The 21,518-nt window shown below is 35.1% G+C and overlaps 4 protein-coding genes across 4 annotated transcripts; 1 reads left to right on the top strand and 3 right to left on the bottom strand.

Annotated features, from left to right (window-relative positions):
- Window positions 1–6,564: 6,564 nt before the first annotated feature.
- LOC147543142 (uncharacterized) lies at window positions 6,565–9,402 on the bottom strand. The gene is made up of 3 exons (XM_086638590.1): window positions 9,395–9,402; window positions 8,145–8,925; window positions 6,565–7,731 (listed from the first exon to the last, which is right to left on the bottom strand). The coding sequence occupies exons 2-3, from the start codon at window positions 8,920–8,922 to the stop codon at window positions 7,538–7,540; spliced, it is 972 nt and encodes a 323-aa protein (XP_086494716.1). The 5' UTR covers window positions 8,923–8,925; window positions 9,395–9,402; the 3' UTR covers window positions 6,565–7,537.
- Window positions 6,685–7,419, bottom strand: LOC147543143 (uncharacterized). Its single transcript, XM_086635379.1, has one exon. The coding sequence runs from the start codon at window positions 7,417–7,419 to the stop codon at window positions 6,685–6,687; it is 735 nt and encodes a 244-aa protein (XP_086491505.1).
- Window positions 9,403–10,799: 1,397 nt separating the features above from the next.
- LOC147543141 (cell division topological specificity factor homolog, chloroplastic-like) lies at window positions 10,800–14,698 on the top strand. The gene is made up of 2 exons (XM_086636498.1): window positions 10,800–11,059; window positions 13,879–14,698. The coding sequence occupies exons 1-2, from the start codon at window positions 10,973–10,975 to the stop codon at window positions 14,470–14,472; spliced, it is 681 nt and encodes a 226-aa protein (XP_086492624.1). The 5' UTR covers window positions 10,800–10,972; the 3' UTR covers window positions 14,473–14,698.
- Window positions 14,699–15,677: 979 nt separating this feature from the next.
- Window positions 15,678–19,885, bottom strand: LOC147543140 (Amino acid kinase family protein). The gene is made up of 12 exons (XM_086635154.1): window positions 19,690–19,885; window positions 19,359–19,586; window positions 18,682–18,779; window positions 18,419–18,461; window positions 18,076–18,137; window positions 17,931–17,987; window positions 17,632–17,667; window positions 17,463–17,540; window positions 16,940–17,006; window positions 16,710–16,772; window positions 16,200–16,303; window positions 15,678–16,131 (listed from the first exon to the last, which is right to left on the bottom strand). Exons 1-12 carry the CDS (start codon window positions 19,763–19,765, stop codon window positions 16,030–16,032), a joined length of 1,014 nt encoding a protein of 337 aa, XP_086491280.1. The 5' UTR covers window positions 19,766–19,885; the 3' UTR covers window positions 15,678–16,029.
- Window positions 19,886–21,518: the final 1,633 nt, after the last annotated feature.

The raw sequence follows: 21,518 nt of genomic DNA, 5'->3' as shown, positions 1-21,518 counted from the left end.
CTTCTCTCATAGTTTTGTGTTCATATTGATCTTTTCTAGGTTTCCCACATGATCGATCGTCTTTCATAGGTCATGAATTGAAATCGTAGAAACTTCTTCGACGTTTATATCTAGTTCTAGGTTTATGCAATAAGACTGGGTTGTAACGTTAGCCCTATTACTTTGTGCTTCTTTTTCACTCAGTAGACTAGAGCTGAATTGCCCCACTTTTCCGCTTTCTTTTCGAACACTTGATGAAAACATGATTTACACGTTTTTAAACGGTAATGAAAAGGAATCACCTTGAGGGAGGATACTATTCCTCCTAACAGGAATCTCAAACACAGGAGAGAGTTGCTTGGCTATTTTCTCTGTAATGCCCCGCAGGAGAACATTCTGGAGTTCACCTCGAGTAACTAGGACCATCTCTCTCAGCAGAGGGACATAAAAGTCCCACATTGCTGAATGTTCACTGTCAAATACGGTTTGGCTGTCTCATGCCTCAGGAAGTTAATGAGCAGCATAAAATCCCAATCTTTATGAAGCTTCACTAAGAAGGGGACCCTTCACAAAAAAATGAAAACTGAGAACGGGACATTTATTTCTACCACAATGATTGTTGTATCAAACGTGGAAAAGAGAAAATTTCACATAAATTTATATATATGTTTTTTTAGAAATGTCATAAATTTATATTTGAAAACTAATATGGACGATTTGCGAGACATATTATTTACTTGGTTAGGACAATCTCTTTTTCAACACTTCAAATTTTACACAAAGATAAAAATTGTTACTGATGATATCAACATGTCTGTACCTTTATCTCCGTGTACACGACTCACGCTCATACTCGAAAGTGATACCAATTCGAATTTCAAAATGGAAAAGTGGTCTTTCTCGTTCTTTTTGTTAAAATGACAAATCATATCATTTTTGGGTAAAAGTTCGCATATAATTTTAAATGTTTCTCAAGGCAATGCAAGCCATTTCAAATTCAAGGTAAAATGTTGTACATATATATATATGTACTTGACATGCAATCTATCTTAATGTAACTAGATGTAATAACTATTTAGGTCAAAAAAATATGCAAAATAGTTGGAAAGACACATAACATTTGGAAATTATCAAAGAGGTCAAAAAGATCCCGAGAGTGTCCCGAAATTCTGAATTGTCATCCTTGCCCTTAACAAATTTGGAAATGACGCGCCTATCCAACATATATAAAGGGATTTTCAGAAATAAAAAATCAAATCTCTCTTCTTTCCCTCGCGATTCAGCGACTTTTCAGTTTCCCATTCGAAAATCTTCGTTCTTCTTCATATTCTTCCTCGAATTTTAGGGTTTCTAAAGATTATAATCTCTCTACAATCGACTAAATCAACACTAAAGTAAGTATATCTTCACTAAATGTTTCGATTTCTTTTGGTTCTATCCAACTTTCTGTTCCGATTTCTTTAGATTTGTAAATCCTATTTATTTGATTTTGTGTTTATGAATTTTGTTTACAAACAACTTTTAAAGTAGCAGATTTACCTAATGTCTTTAAAACCTAATATATCTTTGACTAGCAAACCCTATTTGCAGTTGTAGATCTGCAAATAGGGTTTGTAAACCGAAAATATTTGATCGTGGTTTTTGAGATCATGATTTGCAAAAATAGATCTGCAACTAGAGCTTACAAACCCTTTGCTAACACTATTTGCATTAATAAAACTGCAATCAATTGGTTTAGAAACATTTTATTGTTTGTGCTATTTTAAGTGGATTTTCCAAACACTATTTACTGTTTGCAGTGGCAGAACTGAAGTGTTTGAACATTGTTGCTTAGAACTGTTTTAAAGGAGTTATGCAAACACTATTTGCATTAATGAATAATGAAATGTTTGAACATTGTTGCTTAGAACTGTTTTAAAGGAGTTATGCAAACATTATTTGCATTAATGAATAATGAAGTGTTTGAACATTGTTGCTTAGAACTATTTTAAATGAGTTATGCAAACATTATTTGCATCAATGAATACTGAAGTGTTTGAACATTGTTGCTTAGAACTGTTTTAAAGGAGTTATGCAAACACTATTTGCATCAATGAATAATGAAGTGTTTGAACATTGTTGCTTAGAACTGTTTTAAATGAGTTATGCAAACACTATTTGCATCAATGAATACTGAAGTGTTTGAACATTGTTGCTTAGAACTGTTTTAAAGGAGTTATGCAAACACTATTTGCATCAATGAATACTGAAGTATTTGAACATTGTTGCTTAGAACTGTTTTAAAGGAGTTATGAAAACACTATTTGCATTAATGAATACTGAAGTATTTGAACATTGTTGCTTAGAACTGTTTTAAAGGAGTTATGCAAACATTATTTGCATTAATGAAAACTGAAGTGTCTGAACAATGTTGGTTAGAACTGTTTTAAATGAGTTATGCAAACACTATTTGCATTAATGAATACTGAAGTATTTGAGCATTGTTGCTTAGAACTATTTTAAATGAGTTATGCAAACACTATTTGCATTAATAAAAACTGCAAAAATGGTTCTGAAAACAGTTTTGTTTACTGCTGAAAATTGGTTCTCTTGATTGATTATGCAGAAAATGGTGAAAGCTAAAATAGCAGGAAATCAGATGATGAAATCAGATAGTACCGAGCCTATGCAATCCGATAGTACAGATATTGTGATATCAGATACTTCAAAAGTGATGAAAACAGTTAGTAAAAAAGTTGTGAAAAAAGAATATCACACTTACAACTACAGGAGCACAATGAGGAAAACAGCAATGTTCATGAAAAAGATAGGTGGTAAAATGAAATTTGAACACTGTAATTCACTTTCGGAAACTCCTTTTGGTTCACTTTTTCAAGCTTTCTATAATGAAGAAATAGAAGCAGCCAATTTAGAACGACCAATATCAGTTATCTATGAGTTGGTCAAAAGATACAAAGTAGAAAAGGGAAAATTTGAATTTGGTGAGTTAGATATAGAGTTCAAGGTAGACGATGTGGCTATTCTGCTAGGAATGCCAAAAGAAGGTGTACTTGTTTCACCATTTGAAGGAAAAAAGGATGAAGAATTTGTTAGTAGATATTTCGGGAAGGCGTATAAAGTTTCTATAACAACCATAGAATCAGCAATTGAAAGTTTCTTTGTAGAAGAAAACAAGAACACAGAAGATTTTGTGAAGTTAATGATCATGCATATCTCTTCCTCTTTCCTGTTTGCAACACAAGCTGGAACGACTATACAAACATCATTCACGAACTTGTTGAGGTCAATGGAAGGTATAAACTCAATTTCATGGCCTACTGTAATACATAATTACATGATGAGGTCGATTGAAGAGAATGTCGACAGACCAGCAAAAGCTTCAGGATGTCTTCTTCTTTTATCGGTAAATTAATTTTTGTTCATCTTCATTCACATTATGCAAATTTACATAGTTTTCTCCTCCTAATATGTTTGTGTTCAAATTATGCAGTTCTGGTTTTGCGAACATGCTAATCTTCATAGAAGAGTACATCAAAAGAAGGATAGATGTCCTCACATTATTAGATGGAGTCTTGACCACATGAAGTTAGATTTTCTTGATGCTCTGGAAGATGTGACAACTAACCAGGTATATTATGTTTACTTTTGCAAATCATTAACTTGTGTACTAGGGTTACATACTGTATTTTTTATAGATTGTTTGCGATGTTGAATGCATTTTGTAATTTGCAAAATACATTGTTTGAATTTCAGCTCTCCGAAGATTTTTTTTGTGCCTCTTTCAGAAAGTGAAGAACTTCTAATTTCTGGTGGGATATTGACTATGCCTGATGAAATTGATGTTTCTAATTTGAAACATCTTGAAGATAAAGTTCAAAAGTTAGAAGTTCAGTGTGAAGATCAAAAGAAAGATTTGAAGATAAAAAATGAAGAAATCGAGAAGTTGAAGGAAGATTTGAAGATAAAAAATGAAGAAATCGAGAAGTTGGAGGAGGAAATATGTTGTGTAAGAGAATCAAACATGATTCTAAATAAAGATATTGAAGAACTAAAAACTGCAATAGAAGCTAAGTGCAATGAGGAGGTTGAGGAGAACACATCAAAAATGAAGAGCCCTGAAAAAAATGTGGCTTCAAAGTCAAATATAATCAGTATGGAGAAGAATGTTACTGTTAGTCATGAAATGACTAAGTTGAACACAGAAGTTGATACGTCTAAGTATCAAAAAAGAAAGTTCAATGAAACTTCAGACTTCGTGACACCAACCAATCAAGTCAAGACAAAGAAGTTAAAAGTTAAAAACAAATCAAGAGGTTCATCAATTGAGAAAGTTAGTGTTCAAACTAATGAAAGTACAGAAAAGAAAGCAGCTTCATCAGTTGAGAAAATTAGTGTTCAAACAAAGGAAAGTGCAGAAAAGAAAGCAATTGAAGATGGTAAAAAGGGAAGTGAAACTAGTAACAAAGAAATTGAATCTAGTAAGAAAGGAAGTGGAGATTTCGAAAAATGAGAAAGTTCTGAAATATGGAATTTGTTCACTAGAGAGGAACTCAAAACAATTAAAGGATTCTATGCATTGGCAGACAAGAAGTAAGTACATTACTTTTAAGTTTTACAAAGTGAATTCAAACTCTATATTTCTTCAAACAGTGAGTTGCAAATTGTATGCATTTGCAGTTGCAACCATATATCTGCAAACAATTAGTTGCAAACTCTGTATGTGCAAACAGTTGGTTGCATCTTTTTTCCTGCAAACAGTTGTTTGCAACTCATTGGATGCAAAACATATAGTTGCAAAATAGTGTTGCAAGTGGTTGCAAAATAAGTGATTTTGTTTGAATATTTTTTTGTAGTTCAATTGCTTGGGATAAAAACCAACAGTTGTTGATCTGTGGAGAACAAATCGAGAGTTTGATTATGAACGAATTTGTTGATAGTCAAATTATTGATTGGTATCTAGAATACAGAGTGGGAATAGTCAAGGATATGGCAGTTTTCAGCTCAACAATATGGGTAAGATATTTCAGACTACTATACTTTGTATTTAGTTTTGGATTATTTATCTAATTAGATGAACGTTAATTTACATGTAGACTTTAATGCAATTTGAAGCTTCGCAACGGAACATGTCACAACTACTTGCTAAGAAACTCAAAGAAGCTTTTAAGAAGAAACGTGACTGGTTCCTGTTCCCATTAAACACAAGTATTGATGACAAGAGTAAGGAAGGTTACCATTGGCATCTTGTTGTTTTTGATAGAGTTGATGCAGTATGGTATCATTATGATTCTTTGAAGAAAACTCCAAAATTAAGTATGAGAAGTGCGAAAGATGCAAAGAAGTTCGCAGTCATGTTGGTTGACATGATCAATGAAGCTGGACTAACTAAACAACCACTGAAATCAAGTCCAAAGATAATCAAAGTTAACTGCCCAAAACAGAACAACTCGTGAGTATAAAAAATCATTTTGATTTCATTGTTTTGGCATATAAATGATGAGTACTAATTAGTGAATAATATAATGTAGGATTGATTGTGCAATGTATGTGCTTCTGTATGCTGATGTTATAAAAAATGGAGACAGTCCTTTGATTAAGCCAAACTGGCCGGAAGAAATGCCAAAGAAGGCTTCAAGGAAGAGAGCTGAAATTGCAGCTGCAATTTTGAATGATTCAACAAACAAACCCTGGGTTGAAGGAACAGTTAGTGATGAAAATGCTGATTGATGTATGTGAACAGAACAAGTATACAGAAATATGCAACCAATTGTTTGCATATTTGATAATTTCCTAACTATAGATGTTTGCATTATTGATTGAATATTTGATAATTTCCAAACTATATTGATGTTTGCCTAATTGTTTGCTTATTTGACAATTGAAAACTAGTATTTTTACTAAATGTTGGTAGGTTTTAAGGCCAAAACAATATATTTTTTATAAAATTTGTTAGAGCAAAACACAAATTTATTTTTCTAAAAGAAATCGGGGGCTACGCCCCCGAACCCCCATCAAAGATATTTTTACTAAATGTTGGCCAAAATAATATAAAATTTGTTAGAGCAAAACAAATTTATTTTTCTAAAAAAATCGGGGGCTACGCCCCCGAACCCCCGTCAAAAATATTGAACTTAAATTTAAAAAACGAAGTCAACGAAACACCCATCAAAATTTATGAAAAAACATAATGATTATGCGAACAACTCAAAATTTTTTTGTACACAAATCGTTATATGCTTACAATAGTTGGAAACCTTTTTTGCATAGGTGGAATGTGCGAACATGTTTGCGTATGTGGAACGTGCGAACATGTTTGCGTATGTGGAACGTGCAAACACATTTGCATAGATGGAACGTGCAAACACATTTGCATAGGTGGAATCTACACGTTTGCGTAGGTGGAATGTGCAAACATGTTTGCGTAGGTGGAATGTGCAAACATGTTTGCGTTGGTGGAATGTGCAAACACGTTTGCATAGGTGGAATGTGCTTGCATATTTGCAAACACGGTGCGAACAGGTGTTTGCACACCACACTTCCAATCAGGTGCCTACATACAAACCTAAAACAGTGTACCTGCAACAGTTTCAAGCAAATTATCTTCGCATTACATTTAACCAGAAAAAAGTTCATATTCAAATGTCAAATAATCCTTTACATTAACAATAAAGAAAAACAATAAAGAAATGAATGTCAAAATTAATCTTAATTCAATATTGTTGCACACGTTCTTTTGTTGTGATACGATAACTTGCCACAACGTCCACATTTTCTCTTCTTCTTAAACTTGGCTGCTCCAGCACTCTCAATTCTCACACTCCTTGGCCTACCAGGTTGTCTCTTATTTGATGGTGGATTGATTATCATCTCATTTGCTGAAAAATCATTGGGTTCATCACTGTTTGGAATGGTGATAATGGCGTGTTCATAAGTTTTCTTGAAGGTTTCGGTGGTAAAATATTCTTCAACAAATTTATCCATAGGTCGTCCATCATACTTGATAGTTGTTATAGCATGCTCACATGGTATGCATTCAACTTGCCATTTCAAACACGAATAGTAGAACGAACTCAAATCAACTAACTGACTTGGTGTTGAAAAGATCTCATATACAAATTTCAATGATTTTACAACCTTCCATGTAGAACCGAACTTTCGCCTTTGTCTTATGATTTTATCTATCTCTGGACACAGCAAACTAGTCCATTTTTTAGCTAGTTCAAGTCTTGTTTGCATCATTTCCATCATTCGTACACGAATGGTTTCTAACATTAGAACTATCGACATGCCCCTTTCCTCCCTAATCCATGAATTATAACTCTCACACAAGGATGAACAAACCTCACCATACCTTTTACCGACAAAATAAGAGTTTGCCCACTTTTCAAATGAGCAATTCTTAAAGAAATCCGTCAAACGTCTACCACCTACTAACTCCATCTCTTTAAAATGAATGTTAAATTCATCCTTAGTCAACGCACGAGCAGCCCGATACAACAAAGACTCAATGTAATCTGCTCTTTGAGAACCATAACCAATTGCATTAACTAAGTTGTTCCTAATGTGCCACACAATAACTATGGTGTGCATTTGGAAAAAGATCACCAACTCCTTTGATAATACTCGGGTGACGGTCAGACAAGAAAGTATATGTACGACTTCTATCAACAACACGAGCCAAATTCTCCAAAAACCAATTCCAATTTGAATTGTTTTCAACACTAACAACAGCTAAAGCAATAATAAAAAATCCTGAAAAGAAAACGTAGTTAAATAAATAAATTGCAACTAGAAGACTGGTTAAACAAAACTATATAAGTTCATCAACTCAAAAAACCATACCAAACATGTTTTGATGACATATATATGCAGAGGTTGAATATGCAAACATGTTTGCATGACATATATTTGCAAATATGGTTGCAGAACACACAGATGCAAACAACTGTTTGCATAACAAACACATGCAAACAGGTGTTTGCATACCACACATTGTTCCCAATCAGATGTGCATACAGAAACCTTAAAAAATACCTACAACAGTTTCAAGCCACCTATCTTTGCAAAAACATAAATTCATGAACTTAGAAATCATACTTTCATTACCATTCTTTTTAACTATTTATAACACATACTATATAAATTCATGAACTTAGAAATCATACCTTCATTACCATTCTTCGCAGAAGCAATTAGCAAAGTCCCTTTATATTTGGATTTAAGATGCGTCCCATCAATCCAAATAACAGGCCTGCAGTACTTAAAACCATGAATACAAGCCTCGTATGCTATAAAAACCCTTTCAAACTGATAAGTGTCCATATCAAGTTGTAGCTGCACATAACTACCAGGATTCCACTTCATAATGGACTTCGTATACCAATCAAGTTTAGCATATCCAGATTCCTCATCACCAAATGCAGAATGAAGTGCTTTTTTCTTTGCATTGTAAGCAATATGGTATGGGATTTTAATACCATAATCTGATTGAAAAGTAGTAATAATAGCTTTGTTTTTCTTCTTTGGATCAACCTTTACTTCACTTTCTATCAAATTAGATACAACAGTAGAATGAACTGCTGGCTTGTTTATATCAGTAAAACCTCCACCACAAGTGTGCTCAGGAACATATTTCTTCAAATAAAATAACGATGATATACCAAACCTTGAACAACCATGAACCTTCCACCCACAACCCTGAACCGGACATACTGCTACTACCCGATGAGCATGGTTCCTCTTCATTCTATACCCAAAACCAAATTTGATGGAATACCTATTCAATGCAAACCTAAATTGATCAGCACCTCCTTCAAACTTTTGACCAACTTCCGTAAACACAGATCCCCAAGATTCAGACCGGAGAGGATGTTGGAACAACTTCGATGAAGAACTAGCTTGAGTAAAACAAGATGACACACTAGATGACTCAACTAAATCCATCACCTGACCATGAAAACAAAAAATGTTAACAATGATGCAAATTGTGCAAACACCATTTGCAGAACAAAATTCTAACACAAAAGAAAAAGCAATCTATAATAACATCAAATAAACAATTCAGATTTAGGTTTGAAGATTCATCAAAAATCTATTAAGAATGCTGCAAATACAAAAGTAATGTTCTACACAATTGTGAAAACACCATTTGCTGCTATACTCCAAATTGTGCAAACACAATTTGCACAACAAATTCATCAGAAATAGATATTTACTTGATCATCAGAACCAACAAACCATGTATGAAAAAAATCAAAAATAATAAACATAAAGCAATCTATAATACAAATCAAAAAGATAAATCAAAAGAAATTCATATATAGGGCTGAAGATTCATCAAGTAGCTAGAGGAAAATAAACAACAAACAAATCAAAAGATAATTTATAATCTATTATATAAATAAAACAAACTTACAGTAAAGAAGATGAAGAAGATGACTTACAGTAAAGAAGATGAAGATGATGAACTTACGAAACGAATGTGAAGATGAAGATGAAGCAGATAACTTCGGCAAACCCTAATTATTTGTATAAAAAGAAAACTAAGAGAAGATGAAGACCTAAATAGTTATGAATCAATGAAGGAAGAAAGTATATCTTCAAATCATCGTCTTCTCTTCGTCTTCTCGATCGAAAAGTTATGCCCTAGGTTTTCCCCATCGAGTTGCAGCCGTAAGGAGAGAGAGAGAGCAAAATACAAAAGGGTAATACGGGAATAACGAAAAAGCTATTTTAAAATTTCGACCTTAATAATAATTAATGAAAGTATTCTAAACCTAACCTCTGGTTAACCTTAATATTATGATAGAAAATAGTTAATAGTGAAAGATTAGGGCTTTTTTAGCTATATTGAAACTATTTACTACCTAACAAGTCATTTTCTAATGTAACTATTTTGCAACTCTTTGGGAAACTATTGTAACCTTTGAAGATCCTATATTTTGTGTAAAAATGACTCTTACCTCCAATTGCAACCAAACAAAATAAAAATATTTCTTAAATTAATTAATACCCAATTCAATGCAGTGGAATCATTTGGCATCTATTTTACAAATTCTTTACAAACCTAATGCAAATAAAATAGAATATTATATCTTTAAGGCAATGCAACTCAATCGTTTTACAAACTTCTTGCAAATCAGATATACACCAAACCTGAACCAAAGTTTAGAGTAAACAGCCTTGATCCGATCTAAACTAAATTTGAGTGAACAATTAAATCAAACAAACAATAATTGACAAAAACGATCTTCAAACTAAACATGAATGATCATTCTTCAAACACAATCAGAAAACAAAATAAATGTTGACATAACTTTTTATTATATTTGTATTGCTTTTTATTCTTCCTCGAGTTTATGGAGTGGTTCCCCCTCGTCCCCCCTCAATCCGTCCATCTGTAGTGGAGTTCGTAGAATCCAAGGAAAAAAAATGAATACAAAAAAATTAACGTATTTGTATTAGTTTTTATTGTCACTTTTTAAACCTCATTATTTTTATTTATTTATTAAATGATATTTTTAATCTTTAAAAGTATTTTCCTTCTCTTTATTTTTTTTATTTTTTTGAGAAATCGACTACAATATACGTTAGTCGTTACAAGGCATTGTCATCATGAAGATGTGATAAACATGATAACCGCCTAAGTTAAGATATTACGAAAGAAGTCTAAAGTCCAACAACACGAAAGAGGCCTAAAGACTTTACCCCTGATTATGTTTCTCTAGACAACTAAAACTATCCCGGGCGCTAACGTTCCTCTTAAATGGGCTGTCGTTTTTGGATCGATCCAGCCCATTGTGAACCACAAAAAAATATTCGTGAGACCGGAACTAGAAAGTCCAAAACCAAATGGACGATAGCAGTCTCTCAGCTGAGACGAAACAAAAGTGAAAGGCAGAGACTGTCTTTATGATTTTGAGCTGATTTTCTTTTTGAGTTCTTTAGAATTGAAAAAGAAAAGTAGTAGTAGAAGAAGAAGAAGAACGAAACAATGGCTATTTCAGGTGATTTGAGGGTATCTGCGACACTAGCTTCTTGTTCTTTGCGTCCCATTCGATCTTTTCCTCCTACTTCTAAGGTTTACTTTTCATTCTTCCCCTTTCATTTTCAATCGATTCAAATGTTTATTAGGTCATTTGGAATGAAACCCATCTTGATGATGAGAAATTTCACATTTTTTTGAATTTGGGTCTTGCTTAATTTATTATTTTGACTTTGTTAGTTGGGGTTTTCTATGCATTTTTTTTATGTGATTACATCGGTTTGTAACTCCATTATTGGCGACGATAGTGGGATATACTAATGGTGTGTATCTTAGTTTTGTTATTACTTTTTCAGTAGTTAGGTTCCTCAAAGTTCATGCTTGTTAGGGTTTCTTTTGAAGTCTTACCATTAAAAGAGGACATTTAGGAAATATTATTCATTTCAGCTTGATAATTGTGCATTTCCCCATCCTAGTTCTTATTTGGGCCTACTTTGACCGTTGATAATTTGGTAGACTTATTTTCTTTACATGGTTACCTTTGCTCTGATCAAGCTTCCTTCGTGTGAGATTGATTTATCATCTCACAATGCTTCCACATAGCTTGCGAGAGCGTTCGAAGTCTGGGATATATGTGTTTGCTCAAGCTTACTAAGTGTCGACGCCTTTTGGTTGGGCTCGTGAAGCCTTCACCAAGAGCAAAACCCCGTACGCATGGACTTGGGTGTGTGTGTCCAAAGCCGGGAAAATATTTGTGGGGCATTAGAGATGGCATCAGAGCCGAGGACGTCTCGTCTCCAAGCAATGGGGAATTGTAATAGACTAATAGCCCCACATTGCTTCGGAGGCTTGGGTTATACATGCATGCACAAGCTTAGTAACTGACGAGGCCTTTTCGGTGGGCTTTTACAAGCCTTTACCGAAACAAAACCCGGTACAGATGGACTTGGGTCTACTGTCAAAAGCCGGGACAATATTGAAACCTGCTAAGACTTCGGGCATTACAGAATACATATATATATATATATATATATATATATATATATACACCTGTAAGTTTGTAACCTCGAAGGCTTAAAATCGAAGATTATTAAAAGAAGAGAGTGGAATTTATCAAAATCTTTTCTTTACTTAAATGTGCACATTACTGCCTTCAAATGTTCATCTTAACTATCCAGAAGATGGATTTGGGCAAAGAAGAGCTGCCCCACCTTAGCTACTTCAGTAGTTGCTTTCTTATTTACAGTCAATTGATGTTGCCTTTCTATAGCACTTTGGTCCTCGTACACAGTAAAACATGCTCTCTTGAACGCATTTACCTACTTGCTTACTCGTCACGTGCGTAACTATGGTAAACCTAGTCCACCTTTAAACCACCATCTAGGTTTCTTAGCTAAGCAAATGCTTTTTATATCTCTTGTTTTCATTGTTTAATTATGCAGTCCGACAATTTTTTTAGAGTAACTGCAATTATCTCCCACCCATGTTTCAGCAAAAAAGGTATTTTTCCATGGGATCTGTAATAGTCCCACATTGCTCACAAGAGTGTCCAGAGACTGGGCTATATGTGTAAGCTCAAGCTTAGTAAGTACCGAGACCTTTTGGGTGGGCTTGTGGTGCCTTCGCCAAGGACAAAACCCCATACCCGTGTGGGCTTGGGCCTGGGTGGTTAAAGCGGGGACAATATCGGCAATTGCTAAGGCTTGGGGCGTTACAAAGTGGTATCAGAGCCGAGGACGGCTCTTCGCTGAGGGTGGGGGATTGTAATAGTCCCACATTGCTCACAAGAGTGTCCAGAGACTGGGCTATATGTGTAAGCTCAAGCTTAGTAAGTACCGAGGCCTTTTGGGTGGGCTTGTGGTGCCTTCGCCAAGGACAAAACCCCATACCCGTGTGGGCTTAGGCCTGGGTGGTTAAAGCGGGGACAATATCGGCAATTGCTAAGGCTTGGGGCGTTACAGGATCTCCCCCTCAGTAATGCAAGATTCATGTATTTAGAAAACCAATCTCAAACTTACTTAAACCTACTCACATATGGCTTCTCTTCTCGTATTTTGGCGGTATCGTATTCATAGTCATGTAGGTAAATCATTAATTATGTCCAATGGGAGACCTCATAGATACTTAGAGAATAAAAATATGGTCTTCGTTTCATGTAGTAGTGAGGCTGAGTAAATAAATTATGTCCAATTGGATTTATACCTATTCCAGAGGTATAGAAGATTGTCGTAACTCGTATGATCGTATCCGTTAGACGTTACTTAAAAGTCACATTTGACATGATATTTGGACCTAATTCAGATTAGTACATCTCTTACTAGGAATGACAATTTCCATTTACGGAAATTGGATAATGTAATGTATTTGGAGATCAAGTATATGAAAGGTATATTCTTCGAAATTGATTCCATACTTCTCATTCCAACTTCAAATTAGCCTGTAGTCGACTCGATTATGCGAAGTTGGATGGCGGATTTGGCAGGCGGTGACTTTGGAAAAAGCAGAATAGATTCATCCAAGAGATTTTATTCAGTGTTATTGTATATACCCGTGAAATTTCTATATTGTAGTCCTAAAGAGCTAAGTAGTTGGGATGGGGACCAACTGTACCCAATTCCTTTAGCATATGTACTAATTTTGCGACTTTGTGTAATATTCTAGAGCGAACTTTTCATTATTAACAAAATCTCGGTATCATTTTGCGAAAAGAATGTAGTAAATAGTCTTAGATTTGTTGCTTAGTTAACGTGTGTAATACCCTGTTTTATCCTATATAAATCAATAATAAGTATTGATATCTTCGATTATATGTTTCACATATCTAAATCCTTTTCAAATTCTATTCATTAGATGTTATGTTTCCAGCTTTGGCTTCAAGAGATTAATCCGTCTCTCTTTTCCATTCTACCTTACAGGTGGGCTTTAGTGGTCTCCTCACTGGAGTTACTAGCATTTCTGAGATGACGACGAAATCTCCCCGAATAGAACCTGAATTCAACACTATGCGATGCCAATGCCAACGATCTTTTGGTATCAGAGGAGACACCACAGTCTCCACCGGACCTCTAAACCAGGACACTGAGGGTTTCCTCCTCAATGCCATAAACATGAATTTCTTCGAGCGGTTAAACTTAGCATGGAAGATCTTGTTCCCTTCACCAGCAACAAGGAGGAGTTCTAACGCCAACATCGCAAAGCAGCGTTTAAAGATGATCCTATTTTCTGACCGATGTGCAGTTAGTGACGAAGCGAAGCAAAAGATCGTTAGTAACATTGTAGGTGCTCTATCTGACTTTGTCGTGATAGATTCAGAAGATAAAGTCCAGCTTAGTGTGTCAACAGACCCAGATATTGGAACTGTGTATTCTGTTATAGTCCCCGTCAAACGGGTGAAGCCTGAATATTTAGACGACGATGAAGTTGGGATGATTACAAACATGGAATACAAGGATACAGGAGATAGCTCCGGTTCTGTCGACGTCAGATTTGATTTCTTTAACCCTCAATGAGAATGTAGTAACTTTTGTTGTTTCATATTGTTTTTAAGTGTGATCAATAACTAGGTTAGAAAACTCCATGACTTCTGTTAAAATGAGAACATGCCCAAAGCTTACCACTATTTGTACTACTCTTGGTCTTTTATTTTTTTGGTTGGGCTGACTGCTACAGTGGATGTTTGTATATAGTGGAGTTTGCTGTGAAATGCAAAGCCAGTATCTTATCTTGTTTGTCCCAGAACTTCTCCTCCTTCAACCTTAGCTTGTGTTTTTCAGATCTTTTTAATAAGCTCTCTCTCAAACTTCAAATTTGTAAATGTGGGTTATGAATCTTTATAATGACATAAATTGAGAGGGTTGGTGGATACAATTCTATAACATTGCATCTGTAGGATAGTCTTTGCATGAAGTGGTGTTGGGATAGTGGATTGTAAAACAATCCCATATTGGTGGAAGGCAATACGTCGTGTCTCTTTCGATTGGTTAACATTTCTTAATGATTCATTTTAAAGTCGAGAAGTGTCAAAAGGGACAACAAGCTGGAAAGTGTCTGCACAATCTTAACATAGTAGAACTTTAGATTGTTGGCATAGAAGCAGAATTGGACTGAAGTCTGAAAAGCAAACACCTTTGCAACCAAAATTGTCGTCTCACCTAGTTGGTGGTTACATTCTTCACTTGAGAGATCAGAGTTTGAATTTAACGTTCGAAGAACAACGACGCAACCATCCTTGGATGCTCTAAACCAGAATTGACGTCTCATGAACCAAAAGTTTATTTTAATTTAAGATCTTTTCATTCTAAACAACGGCATGCATAATCATCTTTTTCTTCTAGGTTTATCTTTGATTTCAAGTACCAATGATGAAGGTCTTTGGTTCTTTCTGTCAAAATCCAATGTGTAGTTTGGTAGTGTTTATGTTTTCCTTTTGTAAGCCAGATACGAAATCTGACTCAAAAATCTAAAGCTACCCGAGTTCAAATTTCTGATTGTCTATTTTATCTGACTCATTATGACTGACTTGAGAATGTCTGGTTTTGAATCCATTTGAGTCCAGTGATTCAAATCTACCCGAACAAGAGAAAGAAAAAACACAACCTTCTCATTTGTAACTTGATTTATTAATAACCATACCAAGTTTCACACAAGTACTTGAGTTTTAGTATATTACTCATGACTCATGAGAAAACTGTTAAAATTTGATGGATACCAAAGGGAAGCAAGAATGTTACTGTTAAAATTTTATATTACTCATGGAGTTAGTATTAATCTCAAAGCCCCGAATTCTAATATCACAACATATAAATCTCTAACAATCCATCAAAAGAAAATCTTTTACAGTCTTTATTTCTTCAATTGGTGTTAGTAGCCATGACTCATGAGAAAACACAATCTGCTAATGAGGAAATCTTCATCTTCATTTCATCCAAACATGAAACACCATAAAACTTCACAGCCACACATTTTGTTTCTCGTGTTGGAACAGTTTAAACAGAGCTCATTTCAGTCTATGATTTCTTGTTACCATATTACCTCCTGATATCATCTAGAAGAGATCAAGATGATACTTAGTTACGTTTCGAAGATCGTATCACGGTTCCAAGCCAGTCATCAGGAAGATCGCCTCTGATCTCCCCACTCAGGGCTCGTAAAGAATGGTTTGTAGCAGCCTGTAATACACTGTTTATTTATGTATTTCGATTCAGAAAAACGTAAGTGGGAAAATGAGATATTTCACCTTTACAATATAAACATCAATCCCGAGTTTAGCTATCATTGCAGCTTCGGTTATTTTGGTAACCATCCCTCCAGTTGTATCATGGGCTGCTACCGTTATCTCGACTGCCCATTATATAACACACAATGAGAATGAGTCGAATGATACGAGTCTGTACAAAGGAAACTAAGTGACTATAATAAGGATGTCATTGAAATATTTGAGTATCATGAGGAAATGATAAGAAATAGCAAGTCACAGCCATATTGATAGTTTTAGAATTATGAAGCAACGAACGATGAGAAAAGAATTCGGAAAGAAAAAGTTTCAATCCAAGTTGATGTGAATGATCATGAATGAATCATGATGCACTTTCTGCTAGGTTAAGCATGTAGATGAATTGATATATTAGTTCGCGGAAGAAATTAAGAATGAAGACATGCGTGACTAATTAACATGCAAAATGTGGAACGAGTGGATCTATGTCAATTTGAAAAGTTGAAGTCAAATACGAGCTTACTGCTTACGGACCTTTCTTTTTCATGTCCTCTAGTGCTGGTTTAACAATAGACCAGTTTCCATCTTCATCAACAGCTGTTATGGTTAAAGAATCAATCTCAGGCTCAGTATGGCAGAATTCGGTGCAAGGTGTACAAAATAACGAGGAAACAACACAATCATGTCTTCTTGAGTTTAACTAATTGATGTTCGAAAAAAAAAAGATAATGAGAAAAACTACCAATCCCTAATTGGTTACTCACCTATTTCCTTTAGGAGTACAGCATTGGAGTCTGAAGGTGGACGATCGTACACTCCAAAAACATCTGTCTTCAAGAATGTATAGGAAAAGAATGTAGACATGGCTTCTTAAATAAATTCACAATACTACAGTTTATGTCAACGTATAAGATATAGGAGTTTTCGGTACAATCATTGAACAAATAAATCGTGCTCGGAGGTGAACCTATGAAGAATAATCAAAGAAACCCCAAAAGGAAGCCAAGCATTTCCTCCTACATACAAACAAAAGCGAAAAGTTTGTCTAGGGCTCTAGGCATCTCTCGAGGTCAATTTATTAACATCAGCTATGTATAGCTCAAACCGTTACTTCATTTCTTTTCGATCTTGTGCAACAAGCGAAGAGATTTATTTTTCGCAATCTAGTTTTTGTAAAATAAATGCAAAAGGTTGCTCTATATTCAGTTTTATATACGAAGACATCCTGAGACTGTATGAGAAGATATAGAGATACATAAAATAAAAAGCAGAAGATCGTGCGGATACGAGAAAAACAACGTATTCAGGTTTCAATAGCTCCGCCAGATGACGTATAATCACATCGCCACTCAAGATAGTACAACCCTAATTGATAAAGTGGATTTACAGTTAGTAATTTATAAATTTGAATATTAAGGACCAAAAAGTATATCAACTGTACTTGGAAAAACTGAACCTGTAACTTATCAAGCACTGCATCTCCATGCAAAACCTAGAAAAGGAAAGAACTGTATATGTTATACTTGCGAGTCCCAACCCACAGTCCAGGTCATGAAAACCCCTGAATGACAGAAAATATACAATGTAATCTTCACTAGTATCAATCGTGGCCTCGTGGGCTACTCTTTTTGTATGAAAAATTGAGGTCAAAATATTAGAAGAATGAACTCCCACGGGAGAATTGTTTTTGCTTGAAAAATTGATGTTGCAGCAAACAAAACACAAGCTTCAGAAAGGTGAAAATATTTAACTTACTGGGACAAAACCAGAGTCAATAGCCTTGGCAACGTGGGACGCATCAGCCACTGCTATCTGTTGGGGGGTCAAAAAGGATGTTGCTATAAGGAAAAGGGAAATGAAAATGAATAACTCAATAGACGGAGAGTTGGATGCTTCTAACATTTCTTTTACTAGTAGACCATCCACAAGCAAATGGTGACATTCCCGTAGCTGGAATTCCTTCTATTTGAACCAAAAAAAAAGTCCCATAAGACATCACAGATGTGAGCATAATACTCAAAAGTCTGCAATTTGTATGTTCCATGATATAATATTTCGCAATAATATAAAGTAGTATCTGACTACCTGAGCATATACATATGAACACATGAGAATTTTTAGTAAATCAGATCACTAGAGGTAATTATGTCCGAAAGTTCTTACAAGGTCTGATATTGGATGCTTGTTTGTCTAAATTTACTTGGGACCATATAATACAAGTTGTCAATGAGCATAATCCGTACCTCGGGCTAGAGCTCTTACAATTTCAAGATTCAATGATGTTACCTGAAACAAGAAACAACCAAGAAGCTCCAATTACTGTCAATATGGCATGAAATTATGTTGCACCCTCTTTTGATGTGCAGGGTGATCTCTAAGGTTGTTGATAATAATAGTGGGTTTGCATATAAAACAGATTCATTTATCTTTCCACCTCATGGAACTTAGATGATTAATGTTTAACTCGCCCTAATACTAAAAAGAAGGGCGAAGCTGTGGAGCTTACAGAGATACGTGTAGCTACAAAACCAGCTTTAACAAGTGGAAGATGTACTCCTCCTTTGTGAACACCAGACTTACTAGCCTGAAAGTGACCAAAAGAACCTACAGCCAAGTGCATGAAAATTCAAAAAGTTATAAATCTGTTCATAAAACAAAAAGTTTGTTGACAAAAACAACAAGAAATCCGGCCGAAGACCAAATTTTGTGTTGGTCATGGTCAAAAGGCATGGCAAAAATTATTTTGCCTTCGATTCTCACTGAAAACTTATACAAACCCATGCAAACCATGTATATAATATGTGCGAATTTATGGAAACCTTACTCGTGCAAACCTGCTCAACCCCTCGCAAACCTTAAATAGGGAGCTGAACCCGAAGCAAATTTAGCTTATATAGGGAAGTTTTGGCCAATTTCCGCCAAAAACAATGCCAAGTCTAACTCCTATATCAACAGCACCTAGCAATTAATCAACCAGAATACTAAATTTCTGATTCATATTTAGGACTTAGGAACAACCAATAAATCTAATCAGACTTAGTTACCCAAAAGCATATGCCTCGACGTCCCACCTCGCCTTCTTAGAGCAAACCGCCTTGAGGCGTAAAAGCGTATTGTAAAACATTAAATAGGGTTTACATATTAAAGTGGAAAGCACTAAAATAAACTACACTGAAACTATACCTGCTCCATGAACAACAATAAAGTTACTAGAGTCTAACAATGAATCATCTCCAAAATCCTCATCTGCACAAGTAGAAATCTCAGAAACACCAGGACGCTTGCTCCAATCCATCCCAGGAAGCTTTAAACTCGAACCCATCATAGCTTTCCTCAGATGAGAAGAAACAGTTTGAAGATTTTCTTCATTAATCTTTTCTATTTCATTTTTGCAAGTAATTGCCGCACCACCTAAATTAAAAAAATTAATCAATTAGATTTGTGAAGAACTATTAGCTAAATTAAGGGTTTAGTTAATTGATAAGTAAAGTCTAGAGAAAGATAGAAAAGAGACCGAGTTTTACAATGCATCGTAAGGGTTTGTTTAAGGTAAGAAGATCGTTAGGAGTTTGGTGCTGGTGTTGCTCCATTGAAGTTGAAGAAGAAGTTTTACTGTTGGAAGTGCAATTTTATTCCTCTTTTCAATTAAGAGACTTGATCGGAACCTGTTAGGACGAGTGAGGGAAATCTTTTTAATAATAACCCACCATAGATAACAAAAGTGGGTAAACTGAATGCATTATGACGTAGTGGGGGTAAACTCAATTACTTATTACTGACAGGGGGGTAAACCCAAAAATTTCCCAAGGCTATGAATAATCACCCGAGCCTTCAATTCCTACGACAAAAAATATATTATGTAAGAAAAGCCCAAGATTTGGTCTCAAATACGAAAAAAACCCACTAAGAAATAATAATGTAAAAGAAAATTAATTTTTAAACTGTTGCAAACACTTTTGAAACTGCTGACAACACTTTTGAAACTGTGACAACATATATATTTATGTTCTTAACTATGTGTGAACAAAAATAAATTTGTTCATACATTTACAAAATTGTTGAGAGCAAATACACAATTGTTGAGAGCAAACTGTGTTTTGTTCAGAAATTTTCAAAAATGTTTTGTAATTTCAATTTTTGGATTTTTTTTGTATTATTATTCCTGGTTGGGCTTCATTTGATATTTTGACCCAAATTTTAGGCCTTATAATTTTCCTCTCTGAAAAAACTGGGTGAGAGGGAAATCATGGAGGTGGAAAACGGTTTGGTGTTCAACCAATCCCCTAAAAGGCAAAAACGAGAAGAAGAAAGATGTGCCAGTTAATCTGTATGATTATATGCATACATTTTGTGACTGGGTGTTTTTTCAAAATGACAAAGCTATTCTCTGTAGCTAAGTACAAAGATTTACAAAATGAATTTGAACACTTTTAGGTAATAAATAATTTTCTATTATTAAATCGTTTTACAGGATTTTTGTAAAGCATAATTTATCTTTCTTTTTATTTAGGACATGGTTGTTTTATGTGATGCCGAATGTGACGGGTATGAGGAAACTCATAATGATAAATATGACAGTGAATGGCTTCTGTGTTACAGCAAATTAAAGAAGGTATTCTCAGTAAACAACTGAACTCTCTCTCTCTCTCTCTCTCTGTATGTGTGTAATGAATGATCTTAATTTGTGTTGGATCTTAATTTTTTATTTTATTTTTACGAACCAAATTGACAATGTGTTTGAGAAGATAACCAATGATACAACTGATTGGAAACTAAGTGCAAGTTTCGTTTTGGACGCTCTTGAAAGTGTCATTGTAGAAGACAAGTTTGGAGATAGTGGTCAGGACATTAAGCACTACTTATGCAAAAAAAGAGGAGAGAGAAGGACTGTAGCGGCGCAATTTTCTAGGAGGGATTTCCTTGCGTTTTTCCGGTAGGTGGTGGGTTCTGGTGGTGAGTCTGATTTTCTTGGGGTTTCTTCTTCGTGGTCTGGCGGCATGGGAACAGTTGCTTTTGCTCCCTCCGAGTTCTATGGAGGGAGCAGGAGATGATTTACGTGATGAGAAGAGGTCGGAAGTTCCTGGTTCTGGTTCTCATGCTTCAGGAGGTAGCTCAAGCTGGGCTGCTTTGTTTCGCAAAAATGAGAAGAAGGTTCGATCTAGGTTGGAATACTCTCCTCCTACGTTGAACAAGGAGGGTGTTCCTGAGGTTTCTCTTGATGAATTTACTGATGAGATTCGTGATTGCGAGAAGTTATTGATTGGATCTTTTGTTGGGCAGAGGTTGGGATTCAACATGGTTCGAAGAGTATTGCTTGCTAGATGGAGACCTAAGGGTGAGATG

The sequence above is a fragment of the Eschscholzia californica genome, unplaced genomic scaffold (genome assembly GCF_041429995.1).
Source record: "Eschscholzia californica isolate CP2 unplaced genomic scaffold, dmEscCali1.0.p SCAF_4, whole genome shotgun sequence".
NCBI lineage: Eukaryota > Viridiplantae > Streptophyta > Magnoliopsida > Ranunculales > Papaveraceae > Eschscholzia > Eschscholzia californica.
This window is presented reverse-complemented; position numbering and strand designations above follow the sequence as displayed.

Coding starts and splice junctions, on each gene's coding strand:
- LOC147543143 (XM_086635379.1), bottom strand. CDS start 7,419: ATGGAGTTAGTAGGTGGTAGACGTTTGACGGATTTCTTTAAGAATTGC.
- LOC147543142 (XM_086638590.1), bottom strand. CDS start 8,922: ATGGATTTAGTTGAGTCATCTAGTGTGTCATCTTGTTTTACTCAAGCT. Junction 7,732..8,144: donor TGCGAAGAATGGTAATGAAG/GTATGATTTCTA, acceptor TTTTCTTTTCAG/GATTTTTTATTATTGCTTTA.
- LOC147543141 (XM_086636498.1), top strand. CDS start 10,973: ATGGCTATTTCAGGTGATTTGAGGGTATCTGCGACACTAGCTTCTTGT. Junction 11,060..13,878: donor CTTTTCCTCCTACTTCTAAG/GTTTACTTTTCA, acceptor TCTACCTTACAG/GTGGGCTTTAGTGGTCTCCT.
- LOC147543140 (XM_086635154.1), bottom strand. CDS start 19,765: ATGGAGCAACACCAGCACCAAACTCCTAACGATCTTCTTACCTTAAAC. Junction 17,541..17,631: donor CAGTGCTTGATAAGTTACAG/GTTCAGTTTTTC, acceptor TTTATCAATTAG/GGTTGTACTATCTTGAGTGG. Junction 16,304..16,709: donor AGAGGACATGAAAAAGAAAG/GTCCGTAAGCAG, acceptor TATAATGGGCAG/TCGAGATAACGGTAGCAGCC.